General features: G+C 34.3%; 3 protein-coding genes across 3 annotated transcripts; all 3 read left to right on the forward strand.

The window, feature by feature from the left end:
- On the forward strand, window positions 14,707-15,936 carry LOC109832254. The gene has a single exon (XM_020399682.1). It carries the CDS (start codon window positions 14,707-14,709, stop codon window positions 15,934-15,936), a length of 1,230 nt encoding a protein of 409 aa, XP_020255271.1.
- On the forward strand, window positions 15,861-17,328 carry LOC109832264 (serine/threonine-protein phosphatase 7 long form homolog). The gene is made up of 6 exons (XM_020399694.1): window positions 15,861-15,946; window positions 16,042-16,130; window positions 16,205-16,707; window positions 16,788-17,012; window positions 17,085-17,172; window positions 17,260-17,328. The coding sequence occupies exons 2-6, from the start codon at window positions 16,053-16,055 to the stop codon at window positions 17,326-17,328; spliced, it is 963 nt and encodes a 320-aa protein (XP_020255283.1). The 5' UTR covers window positions 15,861-15,946; window positions 16,042-16,052.
- LOC109821695 lies at window positions 20,037-26,935 on the forward strand. The gene is made up of 10 exons (XM_020387863.1): window positions 20,037-20,403; window positions 20,494-20,545; window positions 20,783-20,912; window positions 21,002-21,079; window positions 23,733-24,099; window positions 24,243-24,355; window positions 24,645-24,809; window positions 24,922-25,037; window positions 26,424-26,516; window positions 26,602-26,935. The coding sequence occupies exons 1-10, from the start codon at window positions 20,235-20,237 to the stop codon at window positions 26,759-26,761; spliced, it is 1,443 nt and encodes a 480-aa protein (XP_020243452.1). The 5' UTR covers window positions 20,037-20,234; the 3' UTR covers window positions 26,762-26,935.

Here is a 27,037-nt window from a genome sequence, read left to right on the forward strand (position 1 = left end):
TTTCCTGGCCAAATCAAAGAATTGGCAGACGTTTTACAGATTGCGTGTATTTGCAACTCAGATTGCACGAACGTATCGGCAGAAGGCATCATTGCTGTCTCTAGCAATGAAATTTGGGTAAGTAATTGCACTGAAAATATTTTTGTACATTTCACGAGAGTATCGACGCATGAGTTCATCAACGCGGCATAATGAAACTAGAGTCGCAAAGATCGATACGATAGTTTTTTTTTTCTTTTTTTCAATTTTATTTAGCTTTACTTGTTTATTTTTAGGGTTAACTGCATGTAGATCCTCTGTAATATTAGTATATTCAATTTACTATCGCTCTAGTTTTATATTTGTGAGGGACCTTTTGACTCTTTTATCCTCCAAGGTCTATTTGTCAAAAGAACGAATTTTCTCTCTTCAAGGAGTCGAGAGTTAACAAGTCTCTTCGAGGAGACTGATGTGTATGAAAATAGAATACGCCCTTCAGCCTATTTATTGAGTACTACGGATTTGCATGTGTTTTGACTACAGTGACATGGAATGTAAACTTCATTGGCGTTTAATTTGTAGAGGAAGAAGACTTACTATTACTTCTAATGCCATGGCAAGCTGTTATCGGAGTTTTTTTTTTTTTTTTTGGGGGTATTACTTCTAATGCCATGGCAAGCTGTTATCGGAGTTTTTTTTTTTTTTTTGGTGGTGATGGGGGGCCCTTTAAAGCGGCAGAATTGAAGATGGGCAATGCGAACTCTTGTAATATTTTTCAGTTTCACATAAAGTCCTTCTCTCTTGTAATATTATGATAGACTAGTTGAGATGCACATGGTTGAATATCTTGATTATTTAAATTGATAAAAATAGAATAAAAAGAAAATAAAGTTTTTTTGCGGGATTGATCAACTCAATAATCTATCTTTCAAATAAAACATTGTCATTTTTTCATTCAACCTAGATTGTCGTCATGTGGTCTACTATTTGTGAGTTATAAACACATTGATCTAGTACAACATTTTATTTATTAGTATCCTGAAGTCTTTAAAAGATGAGTGATCATTTAATTCGTAAAAGGAATTCTGCATATGAATTTACTTGTAATATGTCCATTAAACTTTTAGTTGTGGTTTGACTTATATTCACGCTGACTTTTAGTTGTGGTTTCACTCATATTTGTATTATCTAATATCTTCATTCAATTTTATAGCTCATTCTCCGTACTATATAAGTAAAACTGAAAGTATGAAGGACTATTTTCTTGTGAAATTAGAGCAGGGAGATTATGATATATTTTTTCATGTGCTCTAAATATAGTTTTTTTTCTTTAATGCAAGGTCCTTGTCAAATCTTGCCCCCAACGATGCGAATAAAAAATGCTATTATAACTCACTTGCCTGAGGCAATTGTATTGTATATAGAACATATACAATAGTCTCGTGTATTTTTTAGTTCTGACTGCAAAATACGCAAGAGTGGTAATCTTGTATATTTTCTGACTTTAATTACTTTTGTAATAAATGTTCGCTAATTATACTAGACTATTGGTCCCATGTATTTTAAAGATGATTTTTTTTACAAATTTGACCTCTTTTTTGCCGGTCTTGATGATGTGGCAAAAAAATAATTTTGTTAATTATTATATAAAACAATCGATTTTGCTAATATTTTTTAAAAGTGATATTTTTAAAAATTCTCCTAAAATAAATTGTTTTCAAAATATAAAATGAGTGAAAAGACCTAAACATTATGGTGATTAATTAACCCATAAATAGGGAAAATAATAATTAAAATAAAAGTATATTTAAATTGAATTTGACAATGCACTTTACATAATGAAGCATAAAATGGATCCAAGAAACTATTAAAAAGAAATTAAGAAACTAATTTAAAAAAATGAGATCGAGGGATAGAGGGAGAGAAGACCTCACTGACATAAATTCTATTTCTCTCCGAACGTGACAGTGAAATTGGTGGAGAATGAGTGAGGAGAAAAGTGAACAGAATAGGTGACAAAGTGGGTGTGCTTATATAATTAGGTTATTAAGATATTCGTCATGAAATCTTAAATACATACATAGTAGTCCCTAACATCTTTGTAATTACTCATTTACCGTGATAGTACTATTCAGTATTAAATCAATTTTATTATATATGACCATTTTTAATAAATTATAAAGTATGTATACGGAAACCTCGATACTTATAGCCAGCAGTTAGGCTCCACAAAATATGTTAACTTTACATTATATTTTGCTATTGGTAATACTATTGGCGATGCCATTACATTTCCTCTTTATCTTATTATTCACGCTTTACTGATGTAAGTCCTTTTTTGCTAATCACTCATTTTGCTATATTTAGTTTTTATAATATCAGATGTTAGAATATTCTCTTCTGATTAAAGAGTGTTGACATGAATTTCTTAAAAAATATATACACATAGTAGCAATAATATATACTTCGATTCAACTCAAACATTGGATTGAAGCCATTTAAAGTGAGGCCATTTCTATACTAGAATGGTGATATAGTGATTACACAATCCAAAAATAAAAGAAAAAATTTCTACAAAGGAAAAGTAATTTAATATGTTAAATTAACAACTAATTTATAAAATATACATGTGCAGTGTAGATAGCAATAGAAAGTAAGGTATATATCTTCATAAAAAATTCATAGCGAGTGACTAACGACAATCATCCTAATTTAAGCACAAATAATTATTATTTTAGTTACTAATTTGATACAGGTAACTATGGAATAAATCTCAAGCAAAAAATAAGAATTAAGATTGTATTATCTTGTAGATAAATAAATAAATGTTATTAGAGCCTCTCTTTATAAATTTAAAAGTAATAATTTAAATGATTAAGCACCAAATATTAGTTTATGCAACAAAGTAAAGTTATATATGTCTATATATATAGTCAATCAATCAAACGTATTAAAATTATGATGGTCATAGTTAAAATTATATGGTGGGTTCACATTAAATATAATCTATAAAAAAATATCACATTAAAGTCAAAATCCTTTTAATCACTATATACATTGTCTGTAATTTTTTGCATATATAAACTATATTGCCTAGGAATAGTGATGTTCACACTTAACTTGGCCTAATACATCTTAAGAACGACTTACTCTTCAATATCATCATTAATTGACTATATCTATGCATTACACTAAAAACACAATAAAATTTAGAAAACTACAAGAGAAACACCCTCAAAATTTTTAAAAATTATAAAAATACCCTAAAATTTTATAATAAAAAAATACACAAAACTATTAAATATTACATTGAAATCAAGGAACTACAAAAAATCATTAAAAAAAATTTAACTTTGGAGGGGTAATTTACAATATACTAAACTTTAATGGTTCTTTTTGTAAATTTTAAATTTAATAGATTTTTAATTAATTATGTTCTTTTCAAAAAAAGGTATGGGTAATATTGATCATGAAAAGATTTTCCTAAACCTATACTTTTAAAGGGAATATTATATTTTTTGCAAATTTTTAATTTTCTAGGGGTTGTTAGTAATTTTATATATTCATTTTAATGTTTATAGGTTAGAAATTTTTATGGTGCTTTTTATAAATTATGAATATTAGGGGTTTTTTGTAAATTTTTAAACTTATATGCTTTTTTCTACAGATTATAAATTGTTTGTAGACTATTTATAATTCCTATGTTTTCAATTTACTAATGAGTTTAAAATTCTCAATGTGTTTTTTATAAAATTTAAATTTTAAGTGTTTGTTTGTAATTTTAAGGTGTTTTTTATAAATTATAAATTATGTATGAGATAATTGTAACTCCTATATTTTCAATGTACTGTTAGGATATCAACGTTCACATGTCAAATTTATTTGTGAAGGAGGAATCCTATGTGGCAACCTCTTGTCAATTTGAGATCTTTTGATTTTTGCTTTAATGTATACCATAGTAAAAGATACCATAGTGTTCTAAAGAATATGCCAGTCTTAAGAGTTTAACCCAAAGAGATAGTAGAATAAAACAGAGTTAATGCACTAGACTGCATTTATAATATAACATTTTTGAACTTAATATCCTTGTAATTCATTTTGGCATGTGGACCACCTGAGTGAATTTTTTTGACTCTTTACCTAAATTATTACTGCCCCCGTGTGAAATTGTTTTTTTCTAGGGAAAAATGTGTCCAGGCCCCAAAATGAGAAAGTTCATGTGATCCGCCCCCTTGTATTTTGGCTCATGTGATTCAGCCCCAAAAAGTACCATTTAATATTTCAAGGCCCCTCCACGTCAGCAGTATAAAAAAAAGATTGTATTTAAAAAAAACCCGAAATTACCCCTCCACTTATCTTCCCTAGACGTCTGGTCCACAAAATACATGGAAAGTCACGCCCATTAATGCGATCTGATGGAAAAAATAGAGGAAAATTTCCCGCCCTTTTTTGAACTCTATCATGAGCAATAACTCATGTTAGTTCTAAGTTATTTAATGTTAGTTCTAAGTTATTTAATGTTAGTTCTAACTTATTTTATGTTAGTTCTAATTTAGTTCTAATTCGTGTTAGAGCTAATTTTAAGTAGAACTAATATAAATACTTTAGGCTATTTGGTCTAGCGGTAAACCTTATTTTATATTAGTTCTAACTTATTTTATGTTAGTTCTAACTTAGTTCTAATTCATGTTAGAGCTAACTTTAAGTAGAACTAATATGTTTATACCATATTATAGTGGCTATGTTAGTTCTAGTTAAGCTCATGTTAGTTCTGGTGGTTCTCGTGTTAGTTCTACCTGATTTCATGTTAGTTCTAACTGATTTCATGTTAGTTCTACTTCTAGCTAGTGTTGGTTCTAATATAAGCGTTAGTTCTAGTGGCTATATTAGTTCTAGTTGAGCTCCTGTTAGAACTGACACGATACCTGTTAGAATTGATACTGGAGAAACTAGAACTAACACATCATCAAGTAGAACTAACATGACGTTTAGACCTAACAATTACGCTAGAACTAACGACTTAAATAAATTAGAACTAACACGATACCAGTTAGAACTAACACTGGAGAAGCTAGAACTAACACATCATTAAGTAAAACTAACATGGCGTTTAGACCCAACAATTACGTAGAAGTAATGATTTAAATAAATTACAACTAACACGATATCTGTTAGAACTAACACTAGAACTAACGCATTAAATAAATTAGAACTAACACGAGCTGGTAAAAATTAGAACTAAGCACATTAGTTCTAATTTATACAAAGTTAGTTCTATTTTATAACAAGTTAGTTCTAATTTATACCAAGTTAGTTCTATTTATACCACGTTATAGTTCTATTTATACCACGTTATAGTTCTATTTTATACCACGTTATAGTTCTATTTTATACCACATTATATCTAATTTATACTAAGTTAGTTTTATTTTATACCAAGTTAGTTCTAATTTTATACCACGTTAGTTCTAATTTTATACCACGTTAGTTCTAATTAAGTTAGTTCTAATTTTATACCACGTTAGTTCTAATTTTATACCACGTTAGTTCTAATTTATACCAAGTTAGTTCTAATTTATACAAGTTAGTTTTATTTTATAACAAGTTATCTCTAAATTATATCATGTTAGTTCTATTCTGTAGCGTGTTAGTTCTAATCTACACCATGTTAGTTCTATTCTGTAGCGTATTAGTTCTAATGTACACCATGTTAGTTCTATTCTGTAGCGTGTTAGTTCTAATGTACACCATATTAGTTCTATTCTGTAGCGTGTTAGTTCTAATCTATACCATGTTAGTTCTATTCTGTAGGGTGTTAGTTCTAATCTACACCATGTTAGTTCTATTCTGTAGCGTGTTAGTTCTAATCTATACCATGTTAGTTCTATTCTGTAACGTGTTAGTTCTAATCTACAACATGTTAGTTCTATTCTGTAGCGTGTTAGTTCTAATTTACACCATGTTAGTTCTGTCGCAGTTCATGTCAGTTCTAGTGTATGCCACGTTACTTCTAATTTATACCAAGTTAGTTATAATTTATAGTAAGTTAGTTCTATTTTATACCACGTTATAGTGTTATTTTATAACAAGTTAGTTCTAAATTATACCACGCTAGTTTTATTTTATACCACGTTATATCTAATTTATACCAAGTTTGTTCTATCTTAACAAGTTAGTTCTAATTTTAACCACATTAGTTCTAATTTATCCCAAGTTAGTTCTAATTATACTAAGTTAGTTCTATTTTATAACAAGTTAGTTCTAATTATACCAAGTTAGTTCTATTTTATAACAAGTTAGTTCTAATTTTAACCAATATTTACGCTAGAACTAACGCATTAAATAAATTAGAACTAACACGAGCTGGTAAAAATTAGAACTAACATGGGCTGGTAAAAATTAGAACTAACATGAGCTTCGATAGAACAAACATGAGCTAACTCTAGTTATTTATGCCATTTCTTAAACTCTATCATGAGCTAACTCATGTTAGTTCTAACTTATTTCATGTTAGTTCTAACTTATTTTATGTTAGTTCTAATGGCAGTTAGTTCTAATGGCAAGTAAGAGCTAACTTTAAGTGGAACTAACATTAACACTTTGGCTACTTGGTCAAGTGGTAAAGCTTGGGGAACTAACATTAACACTTTGGCTACTTGGTCAAGTGGTAAAGCTTGGGAATTTGAAGAGGAGGTCAGGGGTTCAAACCCTTGCAACTACAATATATATTTAAAAAGGTCTTTGATTGGGCCTTGGGCCTCTTGGGCTCTTTGTTAGTTCTGACTAATTTTATGTTGGTTCTAACTTGCTCTTTGTTAGTTCTAACTCACTTAAAGTTAGTTCTAACTTGCTCTTTGTTAATTCTAACTTGCTCTTTGTTAGTTCTAACTCACTTCATGTTAGTTCTAGTTCTAATTCATGTTAGTTTTAACTCGTTCTTTGTCTAACCCACTGCATGTTAGTTCTAGTTCTAATTCATGTTAGTTTTAGGCTCTTGTGCTCTTTGTTAGTTCTAACTCATTTTATGTTGATTGTAACTCACTTCATGTTAGTTCTAGTTCTAATTCATGTAGTTACTTTCACCAACATAAAATCTATAGACAATTGGGAGTACACAAGCTCATACCTGATGTAGTTACTTTCACCATCCTTATCAAGGGAATGGCTGTGCAAGGAATGTTGAAGGAAGCAGCAATAATTTTCTTTCAAATACTAAAGAGGGGATTTATGCCAGATGCCGTAGCACACTGTAGTTTGGTCGATTGCTTATGCAAGCATGACAATCAAATTGCTGGGTTTAAACTTTAAGAATGATGCTTAAAAATGATGTTCATCCTGATATTGTTGTTTATAATGTTCTCATAAAGAAGGTAGAACGGACAGAACTAACATGACAGCGAACAGAACTAACGTAAGAGATAACAGAACTACCATGAAAGCGGGTACAACTAACGTAAGAGATGACAGAATTAACATGAAAGCTGGTAGAACTAACAGTCCAGTCCTTAGAACTAACAGTCCAGCCTTTAGAACTAACAGTTCAGCCATTAGAACTAACATTCCAGCCCTTAGAACTAACAGTTCAGCCCTTAGAACTAACATTCATAGTTCTAATTTTCCTTGTCCCCCCTTTTAAATTCACAGGTTCTTAGACTCTTTAGTCGACTTTTAATCACTTTATCTTCAATTTTTAGCTAAATGTCGACATGCCTGAAGATTCAATGTGAGCTTTTGAAAATTTCTGCTGTTAATCTCTTATACAGAACTCTGTCAATCATCAAATCACACAAGAAAAAAGCATTAAAGGAAAACCCAAACCACTGTTTAAGAATCCAAGGAGATCCCATTGAAGAATAATAATAAAAAAATCATTCCAGAACCTATCAGCCAAAATGAAATAATAGTAGGGTTAATCATTTCAAAACCGTCATTACTTCAGGGGCCCACGTGCAATAAAGCCGATGAAATTGACGGCTTTCAATTAAAATCCCCATTTTTCACACTGACAACCAGACTACGCTACAAATCTCTCCCGGCACGGGCACGCCACGCGCGTGGAGGTTGCGTGCCGCAGCGGATCGACAACCAGTGCCCGGGCATACGACAGCACACGGTCGGGAAAAAGGTGAAGGAGGCGGAGGATATGAATCGCACCCCCACCTGCACCCGCGTGGACCCCACGCTCTTACGCACGCACGTCACCATCGCCTTAGTCACCCGATCCTTATCTCCACCCTAAACACGCACATCCACTCAATCGACACTTGTTAATTTCTTACTATATTTCCTACTCGATTATGATTTTTGATTTTGTTCATTAATCTTTGTTTTATAGGGAAATAAAATAATGTCAAGTAGATTTGAGGTCCAAACAGCTGGGATGCAATATTGTATAAAATCTTTTGAGCATATCCTCTCTTCTTTTTTTAAACAGCTGAGGATGTGTCTTTTTTCATAATAGACCCTTAGAGGTTGTTTTATTGTGCACGAATTTTGAATGAGTAACTATCTATAGCTGTCCAGAGTTATTAATTTATGGGCATGCTGATGCACATCCACTCAATCGACACGTAAATTGTTTACTATTTTTTAAGAAGTAATTATTATGTTCTTCATTATTTGTTAAGACGGAAATAAATATAAGCCTAAGTACCAAACAATGGGATATGATATATACAAAACATAGAATAGTAGTCATTATTATTAGAGCATGGGGTGTGACACCCCTACTAATAGTCCCGCATCTATCAGAATATTGTCATATGAGGACAATAGTGATGAGTTTAAATAGTAAACCATAATCATTTTTCGATGGTTGATTAGCTAAACAACTACATAGTTAAGCATACTTACGTGAGAGTAGCATCGGGGCGGATGGTCTCCTACCTCGTCAAGGACCTTGGAGACTGAGGATGTGACAATTGGGGGCATCAACTTGTTATTTTTGATAAAACAGTTGTTGTTGATAGAATAGTGATACGAGTATGCTTCTTGTATATGTGTCTTTTGTGCAGCTTAAAATTTCCTATATTGAGTTTTGATTTTTGGGTTATTTCATTGTTTGCTCACAGTGTACCTTGCGTCCATTCAACCAGCCCTTTGGATGAATAATATGCTTAATTTTTAAGAGGAAATATTAGAATTCTATTTTTAAGATGAGGAAGATTTTGATGACCGTCTGCGGAAATAGATGCTTAGATTTTGGTTCGATTTATGTTCTGAAATTCTTTGAAAATATTATGCATAAAGTTAAAATCCTAAAGGAAATGAATAGAAGTTTTATGGGGATTAAAATGTAATTAGCTACATTAGGACTCAGGAATCAGTACTTAGTTTACTGCGGTTCTTTCACACTTTACAGCCGAGATTACAGACATCACGGCGACGCTTCCTTTTTACTTGGGGAGGCCCTACAGGCACATCCTCAGGCACATCACCAACCATACCCCCTCTCTATCTACAGTGCAGAAGGCCCCACATAAGATTTTAAAAAAATCTTATGTGGGCCCCCTGCACTATAGATAGAGAGGGGTGTGGTTGGTGGTGTGCCCGAGGGTGTGCCTGTATCATTTTTCTTTTACTTGTGTTGTATGTCCCAAATCAAATTTCCAAATTTATATATTTAATGAGTATGAATCTTTTCAAAACCACCTCCATGCGAGCTGATAGTGACTGTTGCGCGCAGCGGAAATTTCGGCAGCACTTCGGCAGCACAACAAGAGAGTCAGATCGCAATCAAGAATTTCCGTCTCACCAAGGAGACAAGAATTTGAAGCGGATATCTTCAACCAAGTGAGATATCGCGCTCTTCCTCTTCATCAGTTCTAAGACTGACCTGTCGAGGGATCCTAAAAGCTATTACAAATCACAAAAAGCAGTACAACCAATTTTTACGTGGTTCGGCAAATTGCCTACGTCCACGGGGCAAGGAGGGGGAGATCTACTAAAAGAGGGAGAGAATACAACTAGGGTTTAAATCACTCACACTAAAACCCTCAAACAAACTCTCAGATCCCTCACAATATCTCTCTACAAAAGCACAAAAGTACTGCACTATTTCTTTTCTGCAGGCCGCACAAAAAGAACTCCTGCACTTTCGTACTTGAACACAGCTGCCGCAAAATTATCACAACCCAATCCTCTGCCTGAAGCCACAGCGACGAAAAAAAAAGGACAGCAGACTCCTTTTTCTTTTTCTTTGCGTTTGCTTCTGCACCTGATCGCTTGCACCCTGTAGCCGCCAAAGAAAAATCAAAGCTCCTTGCTACTCTATGCCCTAGAAACAATAGTATATATATGGCTTGTATAGGCTATTGGGTGGGCCTTTCACTTGTCCGGCTGGACCAAAACCAAACAAGGCCTTTCACGTTGTCCGCTGAACTAATCACATGGTCCCCACTTCACGTGTTCACAGTGGACGCCTACAGGCACACCCTCAGTCATATCACGGCGCACCCCCCTCTTTGCTACAGTGTAGGGGGCCCACTTGAGATTTTAAAAAAATCTCAAGTGGGCCCCCTGCACTGTAGCAAGAGAGGGAATGTGGCCGGTGGTGTGACTGAGGGTGTGCTTGTATCATTTCTCTTTCAATTATGATTGAGAGGGATGAAATGTCTTTATCGCTCCCTAGCCCAGTCATCGATGATTGAAAATCCTGCTCACTCAATTTTTAGTGTTGTTTATAATATTTAGTTGGTGGTGTGCCCGAGGGGTTGTTTCTGATTTGTACAAGGTATTTTTGTATTTTATAGGGTTATTTACAATTTTCAAAAATTGTAAAGGGTAAAATGTTTACGTGTATTTTTGTAGTTTTTAAAAGTTTTTAGTGTTGTTTATAATATTTAAAATTTTTAAAGAAAATATTTATAATTTTAAAAAAATTCACTGACAACTTTTAGTGATCCACTCAGCAAAGGAAAAAGAAGAAAATGACCAAAAAATCTTATCGCGTTAGTAACTACTAACATTTTTTTTTAGAAAGGACTTACATTGATGACTTCTGAAGTTTAAAAACCCAAATAAAATTTGTTAAAATATTAGGGATCTATATTGAACTGGTGCTTCATATTTAATAGTCCAGGACAAAGTCTACCACAAAAGTTATTTGAAGAGACCTCTCTAGGTATTACTAATTTTCTTATTACAAATTGGATAGAGATCCTCTACGTACTCACTTGTAGAGAGTTTCTACAAATCACAAATCATATCTTCTCACTCAATGATATTCATTATATATATTATATAAAAAAAATTCTTTTAATAACATGACTCACTAAATAAGTCAATAATGTTAAACCATGTAATCAATTGTAGAAGCTCTCTACAATCAAGAATGTAGAGAATACATGCCCTTTGTAATTTAGCTGAAATTTCCCTTTCCAATAACAGTTATTAAAGGTTAAGACATTGAATTATCGACTCAATTTTGTAAAAATGGGGATAAATCAGTCAACATCTATACTTGGAAGTTAATTACCAATACTAGCATATTAGCAATGTGCAAATGCACGTGCACATAACATTGAATTCATGTCTAACAATTTCTTGATCTTACATGCTGACACATTTAAATGCACGTACATGTAACATTGAATTGCTATTTTAACAATTCTCGATCCTACATGTTAACTGTTCTACGATTATTTAATTTGTATTTTTAGAACTTCTAGTAGATCAGTTTGACGCGCATAATGCATATGATAAAAAATAATAATAATTTATGAAAAAATTTGTATACCTTTCACGCATCTAAAATATTATAATTGTATTATTTATTTTAATAGAAGGAATGGAATTGAGCTTAAAATTTATATGACTGTCTTATTTGGCATTATCGAATCTAAATAAAATGAACTTTATTTCATTTATTTTCTAATTTTTTTAGCTTCTCAATTGTAACATGAGGCTACATCAATTTTAGATCGAGGCAACAAAAATTATTATACATAAGAAATTCATCAAATCTTTATAATTTTATTACCATAATAATGCATGGTATAATCTTTTAGTTCTTAAAAACATATTCTTAATTACATATAAATATAAATCTTATTTTAATATGTCACATCCTATTTTACATTATATTGCATTGTTTTTTAATTACATGATTTCGAAAGGTCGATTAGTAAAATATTTAAGTTTAAAAAAGAGAGGGAAGAATGAAAGTAGCCACCTTAGAGCAGCTCCAACCGGGCTGCATTTCTCCAAAATGCAGCCCGGTTGAAGTCCAACCGAGCTCCAAATTTTGGAGCTCGGCTGCAAACCCAACCCCCCAGCTGCATATTTAGAGTTTTTTCTCCAAATATGCAGCCCCCTCCATTTCACTATTCCCCCTAAAAAATACCAATATTAACCCTCAATCTCCTTAACAACATTTCATTATTCCACTTGTGTCCCATTATTTTTTTCTACTTATTTAAAATATGTATATATATATATATATATATATATATATATATATATATATATATATATAAATATATATATATATAATATATATTTATATATTTATATATTAATATTTTTAATGAAAATAATAGTGGACAAATTTTCAAAATCAACTCATTTTCGAAATTTAAATAGGCAAAATCGACCTCTTCGAAATTATTTAGCAAAACCAACCGTTTTCTTCTAGAAAAGGGTCGGTTTTGCCTCGCAGAAATTTTTTTTACGACATACACGGACTGCTAGTCCGTGTATTTCGTGGCAGTTTCGAATAACACGGGACTAGACACTCCCGTGCGATCGGGGGTGTAAAAACCAACCCGCTAGTTCTTCCTCTTGATCGAACTTTTTTTCAACCCAAACCCTTTTCCCCCCCCCTCTTTCACCCACTCCTCAAACCCATCGACGCCGACACCGACCACCGCCCAAGGACCTCCGACCACCGCCGCCGCCGACCAAGGACCCTCCGACCACCGCCGCCGCCGACCAAGTTCGCTCCGACCACCGCCGCCGACCAAAGTAAATTTTGTTTTTTTTTAAATTTTGATTAGCCATGAAATTTCGGATTTGGGAATGGATTTGGGTTGAGATTTGGGAATTATGGTTGAGAGGAATGAATTTAATTGAGATTTGGGATTAAGGTTGAAATTTGGGAATGTATTTAGTTGAGATTAGGGAATTAGGGTTTAGACATGAATAATGTGATTAGGGTTTAGACATGATTAGGGTTTAGACATGAATAATGTGATTTGAGATTAGGGTTTAGCCATGATTAGGGTTTAGACATGAATAATGTGATTTGGGATTAGGGAATTTAGCAATTATTTGCTTTGTAGTTGAGATTAGGGTTTTAAATTTGACTTTAAATTAAGATTAATATTTACAGTTATAATAGATTATTTACATATGATGGACTGTTGATTTTCAGCTTCGATGGCAAACTCTATACCCATTATTTGCTTCTTCAATGGGAGCCTCGGCGTCGGATTGAATAGTATGCCGATGTATGAGGGAGGTTCTAGGAAAATGTTTATGCTATCCAAGTCATTAAATTTTGATGGAATGATGAATGAAATACACAGAGTTACGAAAATTAATAAAGCATGTTATGCAATTAAAGTGTTCTTCAATTGTCCGGTAAATGAGAGTAGAACTATTGCTGTGGCGATTACCGACGATGAGGAATTGAATGACATGAAACAATTAGTGGAGAAGCAAGTGTCAGTTGAGTTGTTCATTGAGAAGTATCCGATTCAAGAATTTGCCCAAGTTTCACGACCACAAGGAGAGTTTTCTCGGATGATGGACTTAGACAATGAGTCGAGTGGTTTTATGACATCTCCAAGTCAAGAGCCATGGTGTCAACTACAACATTTAAGTGGGCATTCTCTTGGTGGGACATCAAGTACTATATTTAACGACGCATCGGGCTATGTTACGGGTGATCTACCGGCCGGATCAATTGTAGAAGAAGAAGTAAATGATGACTCAGAAGATATTGAAGAAGAAGACGTGCAAATTGATAGCATGCATGTGGCAGTTGGAATCGATGATGATTCTCGTTGGATGGATCAATTTAATGTTAACAATGATTATGTGGAAGCTGAAGATCCGTTGCCCGACGAGTTTCATAATGAAGATTGGATAAATACTTCGCAAGCTGAATTTGTTGATGTTGGTCCAAACTTTCAACGGCCTGAAGACTTCACTTTTAAAAAAGGGGACCTATTCGAGAGCAAGGAAGCATTGATCTTTGCGGTGCGAGAATGGTCTATAAAAAATCGGGTCAAATTCAAGCCTGTAAAAACTAATGCAACCAACTACTATGTAAAATGTTATTTCAACGAGAAGAATGAAGTAAAGCATGCAAATGAGCAAGATGAGAGAAACAGGAAATGTCCTTGGTTGCTAAATGCCGCTGTGAGGAAATCAACAAATGGGCAATTTGTAATATCTAGATATTGCGGGCTTCATACATGTTGTAATCCGTCGGTGGACGTCGATCATTATTCTGCATCTTCCTCTTATATATGTAAGCTAATTATGCCTGAAGTTAGAGCTGAACTTGATCTAAATGCAAATCAGATATTTCCAAGGGTATATGATATGCGGGGCATTAAGATATCTAAATATAAGGCATATGATGCAAGGAGGAAAGCGTTGTCGAAAATATTTGGAGATTGGGAAAAATCTTATGAATTACTTCCATAGTATCTTAAAGCTATCAAGCGAGATAATCCGGGTACTGAATATGAAATATTGTCTGAAGAGATTGCACCGGGGATGGAGAGGTTCACTCGGGTATTTTGGGCATTTGGTCCGGCTATTAAGGGCTTCACTTTTTGTCGTCCGTTATTGAGCATTGACAGTACACATCTATATGGCAAGTACAAAGGCGTGCTTTTTGTGGCGACCGGTGTAGATGCAAATGGCGGTTTATTTCCTCTAGCATTTGCAGTTGTGGAGGTAGAGGATACTTCTAGTTGGAAGTGGTCCTTTGAACTTATATACAGGTTGATTTCTAGTGTCCGTGCGCCCAGATTAATTACTTTTATCTCAGATAGGATGAAAGGAATTATAAGGGCATTACATGAGGGTTTTGGTGCACCACATCACCATCGATATTGTTTGAGGCATATAAGAGATAATTTCAAGAAAAAACACGGTGAGATTAATTTGCAAAATCTTTTGTGGCAAGCTGGGTGTGCAACTGATACATTAGTGTATGAACATTGTAGAGAGAAGATCAAGTCTTTGTCATTAGATGCACATAATTGGATTGAACATAACTTGAAGCCTCAATTCGAGCATCGATGGGCATTATGTAAGGATGAGGGTGTGCGGTTTTGCATGATGACAACTAATTGCTCCGAGAGCTTTAACGGCGTTCTTAAAGGAGCACGAGCTATGCCAATACAATCATTGGTTGCAAGAACGTTCTATAGGCTAAACTCATACTTCAACAAAAGGCGTGAGGACGGTGTAGACTGGACAACGCGTTACACACCAAAGAATGAGTCTATTTTGCATAGAAGAATTGAGGCGGCAAGATTATGTCAAATTACTGTATTCAATGACAATGAATGGCAGGTACAGGATTATGACGGTATCTACACCGTTAAACTGTTTGATGTTGATTGCACTTGCACATGTAACATACCACAACTTCAAAAAATACCTTGTGCACATGTTCTTGCGGCTTCCTCCAATCAGCCGGGTGGTGCGAGAATTCCATATAATCGGTATTGTTCACCATGGTATTCAACAATTCATTACCGAAAGACATACAGTGAGAGTTTTCATCCACCCGATGATAGTCGGTATTGGCCCGAATATACTGGACCACGACTAATTCCACCTCAATACAAGAGACAAGCAGGTCGACCACGATCTGTACGAATTAGGGGAACCATGGATCAAGGACGAGAAGGAATTGTCAAGCATAAAAAATGTAGTCTTTGCAAACAACCGGGACATACTCGACCTCGTTGTCCAGCTAGACTCAATAGATAGCAATTAATTGGTAATAATTGACATATTCAAATTGTGATTTATTTTAATGTAGACAATATAATTAGTCGTGGATCGGTTATTGATATGTTATAATTGTATGTGTAGGTATATACACCATGGAGCCTGGACCGATTAGTGATGAGGTCCTATATGACCAGCCTCGACACCGTTCACATGTTATATCCTTTACAGAGGTAACTAAGTTTTTTATAATTTCAATATTGCATTCTTATAATATTATATTCTTATATATTCATTTTCTTTACAGAGAGGCCCGGATATTGTTATGGTTGATCATAGCCTCAGCCATAGCCGTTGGCATCTAGAGGATAAGCGCATAATAGCAGCTGTAGGACGGTCCGACTTCTTGACATGTTCAAAGCTTCGTTGGATGAGGCTCGATTGGCCCCTACTCACCGTTTTGATAGATAGGTGGAGGCCGGAGACCAACACTTTCCACTTCCGAATGGGAGAGTCTACTATTACGCTACAGGATGTAGCTATGATACTTGGTCTCCGCATAGATGGTCTGTGCGTTACCGGCAGTGATAGACATTTTTGGCCGGACAAGTGTGAGGAGTTGTTAGGTGTAGCTCCAGAGTCAATGCCTGGAGGAAATATTAAATTGAAGTGGCTAAAAGAGACCTTCTCGGTGCCGTTGCCTTTTGATACGCCGCTAATATTGATTGAGCAATATGCACGTGCATACATTATGCACATGATCGGTTCAATATTATTTCCAGATTCGAGTAAAGATAAAGTGCATGGCAGGTATCATTTTTATTAGTATTTACAATTATGTCTGTTGATTTAGCTTATTTTGATAACTTGAAATGTTGTGAAAATGCTAGGTGGTTACCACTTATCGGGGACTTGGACACGTGTGGTGCGTTATCGTGGGGTAGTGCGGTTTTGGCGTACCTATATAGAGAGATGTCTAAGGTTGCATTCATGAAAAATAGTGACCTCAAAGGGTGTCTCAGCTTACTGCAAGTATGGGCATGGGAGAGGCTGCATTTGAAGCCGAGACTATGCGTGAATTTACAATTAGACGGACAAATTCCACTAGGATGCAGGTATTATATTTTTTAACGTAGTAAATATAATTGTAGTTATTCATTTGGTACTGAATTTTGAAACTAACACAGATGGAATGTCCAAAAATGTTTTGACGAGACCCCGGCGAGACAGTTAGATTTCTACCGAAATGAGCTTGACCGCATGAAGATTTTTCAGGTATCATTTCTATAAAAACGAGTTTTTTCTTCTATATATCAACTTTCGTTTTAATGATATGCAACAATTATATGTAATACTCTGTAGATGGAATGGGAGCCCTACACCCCATTTCTCGATCATCTACCCCCGAGATTAGGGTTTAGACATGAATAATGTGATTTGAGATTAGGGTTTAACCATAATTAGGGTTTAGACATGAATAATGTGATTTGGGATTAGGGAATTTAGCAATTATTTGCTTTGTAGTTTAGATTAGAGTTTTAAATTTGACTTTAAGAGGATATGTGCCTCGGGGTATAGATGAGAGAGAATTAGTAAGTATTTTTAAATTTATTTTAAGTTTATTTTTATTAGAATTTTTCAATATTGCTAAATTATGTTTTTTTAAAAATTTGCAGGTATCAGCAATAGTTGATGTTCAAACCATTGCAAATAGTGGCTTGGAATTGGCTCATGCAGGTAATATAGAATTAAATATAAAATTTACATATTGTAATTTGAATTTTAAAGTAATTTTTGCATTTCGGATTTTTTTGAATTATCTCTCGCAGGTACATATCCCGAAGCACAGAAACATGCATCAATATATCAGTCGATAATGCAGAGGCTTCACCAAGCCTTACATCGAACTCATGAAGACCTTCATGATGGACGAGAAGTAGCGCAATTAGTATACACACGTCAACAACGACACAGACAAGGACGACGCAGAAACGACAATGAAGCTGAGCCTTCCCAACGTGTTGACGATGGAGCTGGACCGTCACAACCACAAACGCAACCGGATCATGAACTCATCGAAGGTCGGGATAGAGGAGGCCGAAGACAAAGGAGGAGGAGAAGAGTTCTTGGATGTATGTAAGCTAATCGGTATTGTTATATAAATTACAATCCTATTTTGATATGTACATTACAAACGTATTTCGGGACAATAGATGGTTTTTGGATTTGTAGCTGAGATTGTGGTGTGACTTATTAGATTTGTAAGTGGGTTTGTGGCGTGATTTGTTGGATTTGGATTCGTAAGTTTGTGGTGTATTTTATGATTTTTAGATTTGATATGTGTTTATACAGGGAATTGACATATGAGTTTGTACAGGGAATTGATATATGTGTTTATGCAATGGTGTAATTTATGATTGTTGCATTTGAAATATGAGTTTGTACAGGGAATTATCCCGTAGCAGAAATGCATGCATAGTTGTGAATGTGCAGGAAATGCACGGGACTGCTAGTCCCGTGCATTTCATTGCGCCCAGGAAGTGCACGGGACTAGCAGTCCCGTGCTCTTGTTTTTTTGCAGAGATAGAGTCTCTGCAAAATGCACGGGACTAGCAGTCCCGTGCACTTCATTTTTGTAGAGATGTTAGTCTCTGCAAAAAACACGGGACTGATAGTCCCGTGTTATTCGAAACTGCCACGAAATACACGGGACTAGCAGTCCCGTGTATGTCGTAAAAAATTTTCCGACTCTTTTCAGAAGAAAATGGTCGGTTTTGCTGAATAAATTTCGAAGAGGTCGATTTTGCTATTTAAATTTCGAAAATGGTTGATTTTGAAAATTTGTCCAAAATAATATCATTGAAAATGTCTCGTCGATACCTTCAAAATGAGACTGATATTGAAATATAAAATCTGTATATATATATATCAACATTCACCCAAAAAATTCCTAATTTACCCTTCAAACTAACTAACTACTTTTAGATATTCCACTTATGCCTATTTAATTATTAGTTTATAATTTTTATATATTTTTAAAATAAGTAAAAGAATTATTAAATTGAGAGAAATTGAAATGGAGTTGAAAATAGAGGAGTATGGTTGGAGTTACATAACTCTACTTTAGCATATTCTAAGGAATATGCCAAAATGGGGACTGCAAAATGCAGTGCCCTGTTGGAGTTGCTCTTACAGAGAAAGAGTGAGAGAGAGAGAGTGCTTAATCATATTTTAGCTTTTTATTGAAATGCTAATCGAAAAATTACCAGTATACCCTTCACGTTTCTATTGAGGTGGAAAATATCATTTAAACTTTTGGGTATCCCTACTATATTTTTAATATAATAGCCTGGATATATATATGAATATATATGGATGATTTGGTCGTATAGGTATTAAAAAAAGGGTTGATTTCCTATTAGTCCCTTACATCATTTATAATTGCGAAATAGTTCCTCAAATCTTATTATTTGCTTGTTAGTCCCTTAAATCTTCGGAGTTCTGCAACATAGTCCTTCTGTTAGAAAAATTGTTAACTTCTCCAACTCTAGTTGAGTTAATGCTTAACCTAATGACCCAAGTTATCTTATTACCCCTGGGGTATATATTACCGTTGTAAGTTTTGGGTTTAGAGGGAAGCTAGCCATGAAAATGACCTTGATTTTGAGTTTAGGGGGAAGCATGAGACCATTGATAAAGAAATAAGGTGGATTTAAGTTGGTATAGGTAGGGTTATAATGGGTATTTTACCTAATTCCATCACATTTAAAGGTCATTAATAACACCACCTAAGATTTAAGGGACTAATAAACAAATAATAAGATTTGAGGGACTATTTGAAAATTAAAAATAATTTAAGTGACCAATATGTAATTAACCCTTAAAAAAACTAGAAAAAGAAATATTTTTTAAAATAATAAACAAATAATAAGATTTGAGGGACTAATAAACAAATAATAAGATTTAAGGGACTAATAAATAAATAAGAAAACAGAAGATTTTAGGGACTAATAAACAAATAATAAGATTTTAGGGACTATTTGGAAATTAAAAATAATGTAAGTGACCAATGTGTAATTAACCCTTTAAAAAAACTAGAAAGAAGAAATATTATTTAAAGCGAGGCGAGAGAGGCATTTCCACTGAATACATTAGCCCTTTTATTTTTCCCCATCATCTTCTCCAGCCTCTTGCTTCCCCCCCAAATGGGTACAAGGAAGCGACACAAGCAAACCACCAAAAGAGAAAAAAGACCAAAATCAATTTAAAACACAGAGTGGGGGAAAAACCCAACTAAACAACCAAAACCTCATTCGGGAACTTGACAAAGTTCTCTAATGGTGGTTCTGGGATCTGGGTCTCTTCCATTGTCATCAAAATTGGTTGTTGGGTGTCGTATGGGCATGGGAGTAGGAGCTTCTCCTGCTGACCCGACCCGTACCCGCTTTGTTTCGTCGTCGCCGTCGCCGTCGTCGTCGTCTTCTTCTCCCTTCGGTTTGTCGCCAGGTTTCATTGCCATGCCTGCCAAGTGTTCGACAAATAGACCCCATTGATATTTGAACCTTTTCCGTTTGCATCTCTTCATTCCTTCTGCAGATTTTGCAATGTCAGCCTTCTCGTCTTCGATCCTTAGCCTTCCATCTCTCAGGTAATTTAAATTGGTTTTTTTCTTTCTTTCTTTCTGATATTGGGGTGTGACAGCTAAAATAGACAGTGTTTAGTTAAAAAGTTGAGCTAAATTAACAGATCATACTATGAGGGATTACTTATTTTGAATTTGTTTAGATTTGGTACCCAATATGAGGAGAACCCCATTAAGTTGTAGCCAAATAAAATAAAATAAAAAATCCTTCAGATGAAAATGGAGTGTGTTTTTTTTAAGCAGGTTCAGTAAAGGTGGGCGATGGAGGAGTGTGAATAAGAGGAAGAGGATGCGTACTGGGGGTCTTGTTTTGGCTGCTGCCCCTTCGAAGAGCAATCAGCCAGTGAATTGCTGTCCAAATTCCAATCTTGAGGTCTTTTATTATGCACAATCACTGCAATTTGCTTTTTTTTAAACGCCTAGTTAGTTTTTTATTTCTTGATAATTGTGTTACTTATGCAGATGATGAAGACTGCGAGGGAAAAGTTTATGCAGGAGATTTCATTTAGGTGCAAGGATAAGGATGTTTCTCTTGCCAAGGTATTAATTATACTTATGAATCATACAATCTCTTATTCATAGAGACTCTAGCTGGATTAAATTCTAAGAATATTGGTTCTTTTAGTTTAGCCTGTTGGGTTGTAATTTTATTTTATTTTTTCTGTGCAGTAGAAAATAAGTTTGCATATCTGATACCTGCTTTCTAAAAGGAGTATGAAATGAGAATATCTGTATAGTCTAAAGTAGCTGGTGATCATAGAATTAGTTTTGGTTGATTATTGGTCTAAGGAGGGGAGTTTGTTGGCATCAGTGGGCGGGGCAGGGGTGGCCCCCCCCCCCACCCCCCCCACCCCCCCAAAAAAACAAAAAAAACAAACAAACAAACAAAAAACACACATATTTTTGCAAACAACACTAGATGTAGGAATTTTTTCATATTAGTCCCTCAAAATTTTCATATTTGAAATTAGCCCCAAAGCTTTCATGTTTGAAATAATCCCCCAAACCTTTCATATTTCGATTATTCCTCAACTTTTCATACCATACAAGTTGTCCCCCAAATCCTTCAAGTTTTTAAAATTGCCATTTGTTATATTTATCATCCAAGTTGTTAACCACAGTGAGTGTTAGTTAATCAGAGACATATGATTATCAAATCAACTAAAATCAACATCAAAATCCACCAAAATTAAGCTCAAAATCAATAGTTCTAAGTCTAATATAATCTTTACCCAACTTGTACTCCGGTTAAGTTTTTCCGGGTTTGGATTTGAATGGATATGGGTATAACTGCTAATGCACCCAAAACTATTAAAGATGACAAAGTATTCTTTCAATTTCAATTAGCCACTAAGTAGAGGGACTAATTTTAAATCACTTAAAAGATTTAGGGTCCTAATTTGGAAAAATCCAATATATATGCACATCATTTTTTGATGTAGTTTTCTTTGCAATTCAAGTATAATTAGGAAGTAGGGTTTCAATTTCTATGTACTTTTGCATTTAAAAGTAGAAATTTGAAATAGAATTTATATTTTTATGTGGTTTCAAAATTTTGTGATGAATTGTGAAATGGGGTTCTTCCAACTTCACGAAGTTTTACAGTAAGAAATAGATATGTAAAATGAATTTTCTATGTTCATGTACTTCTACACTTATTTTATAAATGTGATAGTTAAGATTGTTTCATTTCTTCTGTTTAATGTTTGAAATAAGTTCAATAGTATAGTTTATATTGTATTGTCAATTTATCAAGTCTTCAAAAAGATTATAATTTATAGTTTGTGACTATGAAAAAACAACTACGATCAATACATTAAAAAAAAAACTTTAGAAGATTAAAGTATGTTGATTCAATAACGTGTACATATGTCGAAATGATTTAAGTATTCACAAAAATATTTCTGTTTTTGGTAAAGCTTTTACTTTAGGTTCTTGTTTACCTACTTACATGTATGAAAGTTAATTATACACTGTAATATTTGATTGCTTCTTGGTTGATGCATATTATAATAGTTGAATTTAGTCCCCGTAGAAAAAAATCCTGGCTCCGCCACCGGATGCCGGGCTATGACATGGTTGGGTCTCTACATGGAAAGGAAAAGCTTCCAACCAAGATAACCAAACAAGGCAACAGTGGTTTAATATAATACCTAATTTGATCATCATATTTGCTTTATCTTTGTTAACAAGTCAGCAGCTCAAGTTTACTATTAAATCTCACAATATGACATAGGATGCATGCACCTTTAACCATTGAATGACACCTTTAACGCCTTTTGTTGTATCTTATGCTCTTCTTACCTTATTTGCCCTTTTCTTTGTTCTGTGCTTTTGCTAGCAGTTTTGTAATAATGTTCTTCCCAGTTGAATTATGAATATGTACCTTTGCTACTACATTAATATTGTTATTATATAATGTACAGCAATAACAAAATTTTTATCCCGACATTTTAGGATTAGTTACACTATATTATATAATGTTAATCCTTATATGCGTTTAGACAATTAATCTTTGTGATTATTTGGTTTTTGTTGACATGAATTTACTTCAAATATTGTCAGCTTCAGTGTCCGTCTGGTGCCATCTGATAGTCTAACTTGATGCAACTTTCTTCTTGTTTCAATAAATCTCTCCCTCTTGTAAGAATTAAAGACAAATTTATAAGTTAGCAACGGCCACAACATAAAAAAAGGCGAACCTAGGATATGTAATATCCAACATTCACATTCTACTGATATTCATTATCTTTTGCATCCTTGTAAAGCTGAAACTGACAAGTCTAGACAGTATGTGCTCTCCTAAATCAATAATATTCTATCAATTCTTTCTTTTACAAGTTAAACTGTTCGGTCAATGTTTGTATTCTGTAGTTTTGTTGAACTCTTCAAAGACATGCATATCCTTGCGCATCTGAAATTAAGTGATTCATACTTGAAATACTAACATGAATAGAATTTTGATGGTACCTATCTCATAATAGTGATGTGATGTTACAAAGGAGGTTGTAATGGGTCAATTTGCACATTGCAATAATCATTAGCTTGTAATCCAACTAATTTCTCAGTATCTGGGTTTGCTTACCTGATACCTCATCATTGAGGTTTATAAAGCCTAAGTTTGTACATGTGCATGATTTTCGAGCTTTGCTAGTTATTTCTGTTTGTGCTGATGAACTTCATGCAATTGCAGGCTTTATTGCTTGTTGCTGCTGAAGATGAAGCTTTCATGGCTTACAATCGAGATATGGATGCACACTCTATTTTAAATGAAAGGAAAGATGCTTCCTTACCATTTGAATCTCCATCCGAATGCAACAGCATAGAAGAAATTTCTTTAGCTGGCAAGACTATTTTTGGTTGGTTAAATGAGTTGGAGGTAATAGCAAAGGAAGTGGAAGCAGAGTTAGTCTCAAGAGATATTGGTTGTCACTTGGTGGAAGTCTTAGAGGCCGTAAATGTTGTTCTTTTTGAATTGAGAGGATTCAAAAGATTTCATGTGCTTGTAGACTCAAGATGCTCATACTTGCACACTGTACTTAGCTCTGGACGTAGCAATGGTAAAGCTTTAAGCTTTTTTATATATCTCTCTATAATTATTTCACAATTACATAGAATTCTTTCGTTTTTATTAACTCTTGAGGTTTTCAGTATGTGGCCTTTTACTTATTCCATGCACAATTGATATGGATTCTGTTGACAGCAATTATGTTTAGCATCATTTATATCGAGGTATGCCGCAGACTTGGGGTTAGCATAGTAGGTTCTCGAGTTGGGGAAGATTTTCTTATTTGGCCTCAGACTGAGAACTTGGAGGTATGTGCTTTCGATGCCTTTTCTCTATGGAACATGCAGTTGTCTATGTACATCACAAAAAAAAAAAAAAAAGCATTTACAGTTTTCTTGATGTATCCATGGAATTTTTATAAGCTTATATAAAAATAATTTGTTGACATCTTATCACCTTTTTCATGTGTATCTCCGTTTCATTCTGTATCTATAACTGTTTATAATCATCGTTGACTAGTTTTTATTAGTGATGACATTAGTAATTAAGTTTTTTTATCATCTAATGGAATTTTTAATAGCTCTTCCTATGTACTAGGAACTTTTCAGGGCTTCTTCTGGAAGCAGCTGGTTGGCCAAAGTTAATGGCCGATGTGTTGAAGATCCTAAATCAAAGGCATCCGACCTGAATAGCAAAGCACTTTTAGGGCTCGACATTGTTACTAACAGAGATATTATAGGGATTGCACTGGCTAATTTGATTGTAAGTGAAAATACAGAATTACTGGCCTGCACCTGGCATTTGTAAATTTGGTGCCATTTGAATTTCTAGTTTTCTGTTATCTGCAACATGGAATCATCTTTTTCTCTCCCAGAGGCTTCACTGGAAACGTGCATCAAAGTCGAACCATGGGTTGATGTTAACATCTCCATTGAGGCCAATACACAATGAGGGTTCAAAAGTTCCTCTGCTTCGGCCCCAGGAATTGAGGTTTTTTCTACCTTACCAAACATTATTTATTCGACATTGTCTACTTTGTTGATGCCGATGAAGCTCATTTGATCATTTAGAATACACTCTTTGAATTGCCTTAGAGCCGGTAAAAAGTACATGAAGAGTAGATAGAAAGATTCTCCATTGCTATCACAAACACATCTTGATTCTTGACGCCCAAGATAACAACTCCCGCCACTTTGAGGTTCATGCCTGTATGTACTTACTGATTAATGGATATACGACTCTTCATCCTAATTCTACTTACCCACATAAAGAATAGAATACTAGGCTTTAAGGCGGCATTATGTCAAAAATGATTTGTTTACCATTGTAAGCTGATGTATGTATTACGTAGTGTAAGCAATTAACCTGAACATGAAGTCAAGTTAAAAGAGCTGCTGAAGAACACACAATACCGAACTTGTGAAAACCAGTGAAATTTGTAGAGAGTAGTCTCTGACGATGTTTTAAATATCGGCCAATAAACCGATATTATCGGTCATTTATCGGTTATGGGGGCCTTCCGCTATGATAAGTTCGATTCTAAATCGGTTATCGTTTTTGGATGTTTATCGCGGATAATGCGACGATAAGGTGAGTTATCGGCCGATATTATCGCCCAAAAATTGAAATTATCGGTCTTTGGTTTGAGTTTTGATTTCAGGCAACGGGCACCTATTCAATGCACTTTAAACCCGTCCCGACCCGACCCGAGTTTCTACTATTGATTAGTGATCCTAAACATAATTATTTACATTTTGGTATGTTTATATTTCATTAAGTATGGTTAAATTATATTTTAGAATATTATATTATGTATATCACCATCCGGTAATGTCACTCCGATAAATACTACTTATCCCCGATATATCCCCGATATCCGCTATCCGATATGGATTTTGACCATTCGATAAATCCCTGATAACCGATATTTAAAACCTTGGTCTCTGATTAGTGCCCTGTAGTCTCAGATGAGCAATAAACCTATTAATACCTTAAATCTAGAGAAATTTACAGAGAAGCCTCCCAATGTTTTAAAACTATCACTTTCATCCCCTCCTTTTGTTTTCCCCATCAAAGAAGGCCACATGGGTATCATGTGTCCAAAGAAAAAAATGCGCCTAACTTGAAAGAGTTTATCTGATATTGAAGTATTTTTGTCATGAAATGGATCACGTGATATGTTTCAAGGGAAATTCAAGAAGAGGGGGTGAAAGTGTTAGTTTTAACACTTCAGGGGATTTTTTGTGTCAATTCTACAAACCTTAGGACGATTTACCCTAGAATCAAACAATTATCCTTTTAGTTAATATTGTGTGGAAAACTAGATGATTGAGAAATTTGTATAGCTAATCCTTCTATTATTCCCTACATTGATAGGTTGGCTATTATGGCATCAGAGAGAATGCTGATTCTCCAGCCTCACAATTGGTGTCTGAGGCGAGACCACGGCATGCTTTTGTACTATAGCAGGTATTCTTCTTAAAACACTTCTCTTTGTACTTTATAAACACCAAGCACTTCCATAACAGAGCACTCATTGATTTTTTTTTTACAGGAAGTACGCTGAAGCTGTTCAAGAACTTAGCATCTGCATGGCATTTGCACCCGTGGAGGAGGCAGAGGTTCTGGAGCCGTTCGTTGAGAAACTTCATCTGCTGCGTGTCGAATCCTCGTGGAAATCTTTAGATCAAGCTGGGTCTCTAGCTGTTCCTTGAGGTTTTAGTTGTACATGGTTTAAAAGTTTTAAATTATCGAAGCCCGTAATGATGTCGTCTTATGAACATTTTAGATCTGATGTTCTTGTCTCAGTTTTAGCTGGTTGCACTTCTTAATGTAAAAATGAATATGCGAATCAAGCAGATTGGCCACATAAAAAGATGCTTTCTTTATTTGCAAATGAAAAGTTTTGCCAATTAAAAGATGCTTTTATTTTTATTTTTATTTTTTTTAAAGTAATCGTGACAAAGATGTCCGAGAGATTTATTAGCTAG

This window comes from Asparagus officinalis, chromosome 1 (assembly GCF_001876935.1).
Source record: "Asparagus officinalis chromosome 1, Aspof.V1, whole genome shotgun sequence".
Lineage (NCBI taxonomy): Eukaryota > Viridiplantae > Streptophyta > Magnoliopsida > Asparagales > Asparagaceae > Asparagus > Asparagus officinalis.

Bases quoted from the DNA above. Each gene is read 5' to 3' on its own strand.
- LOC109832264 (XM_020399694.1), top strand. From the start codon at position 16,053: ATGGAGCCTGGACCGATTAGTGATGAGGTCCTATATGACCAGCCTCGA. The intron at 16,708-16,787 runs GTATCATTTTTA...TGAAAATGCTAG, and splicing joins AAAGATAAAGTGCATGGCAG to GTGGTTACCACTTATCGGGG. The intron at 17,173-17,259 runs GTATCATTTCTA...AATACTCTGTAG, and splicing joins ACCGCATGAAGATTTTTCAG to ATGGAATGGGAGCCCTACAC.
- LOC109832254 (XM_020399682.1), top strand. From the start codon at position 14,707: ATGGAGAGGTTCACTCGGGTATTTTGGGCATTTGGTCCGGCTATTAAG.
- LOC109821695 (XM_020387863.1), top strand. From the start codon at position 20,235: ATGGTGGTTCTGGGATCTGGGTCTCTTCCATTGTCATCAAAATTGGTT. The intron at 21,080-23,732 runs GTATTAATTATA...ATGCAATTGCAG, and splicing joins AGGATGTTTCTCTTGCCAAG to GCTTTATTGCTTGTTGCTGC. The intron at 24,100-24,242 runs GTAAAGCTTTAA...TTCTGTTGACAG, and splicing joins TAGCTCTGGACGTAGCAATG to CAATTATGTTTAGCATCATT.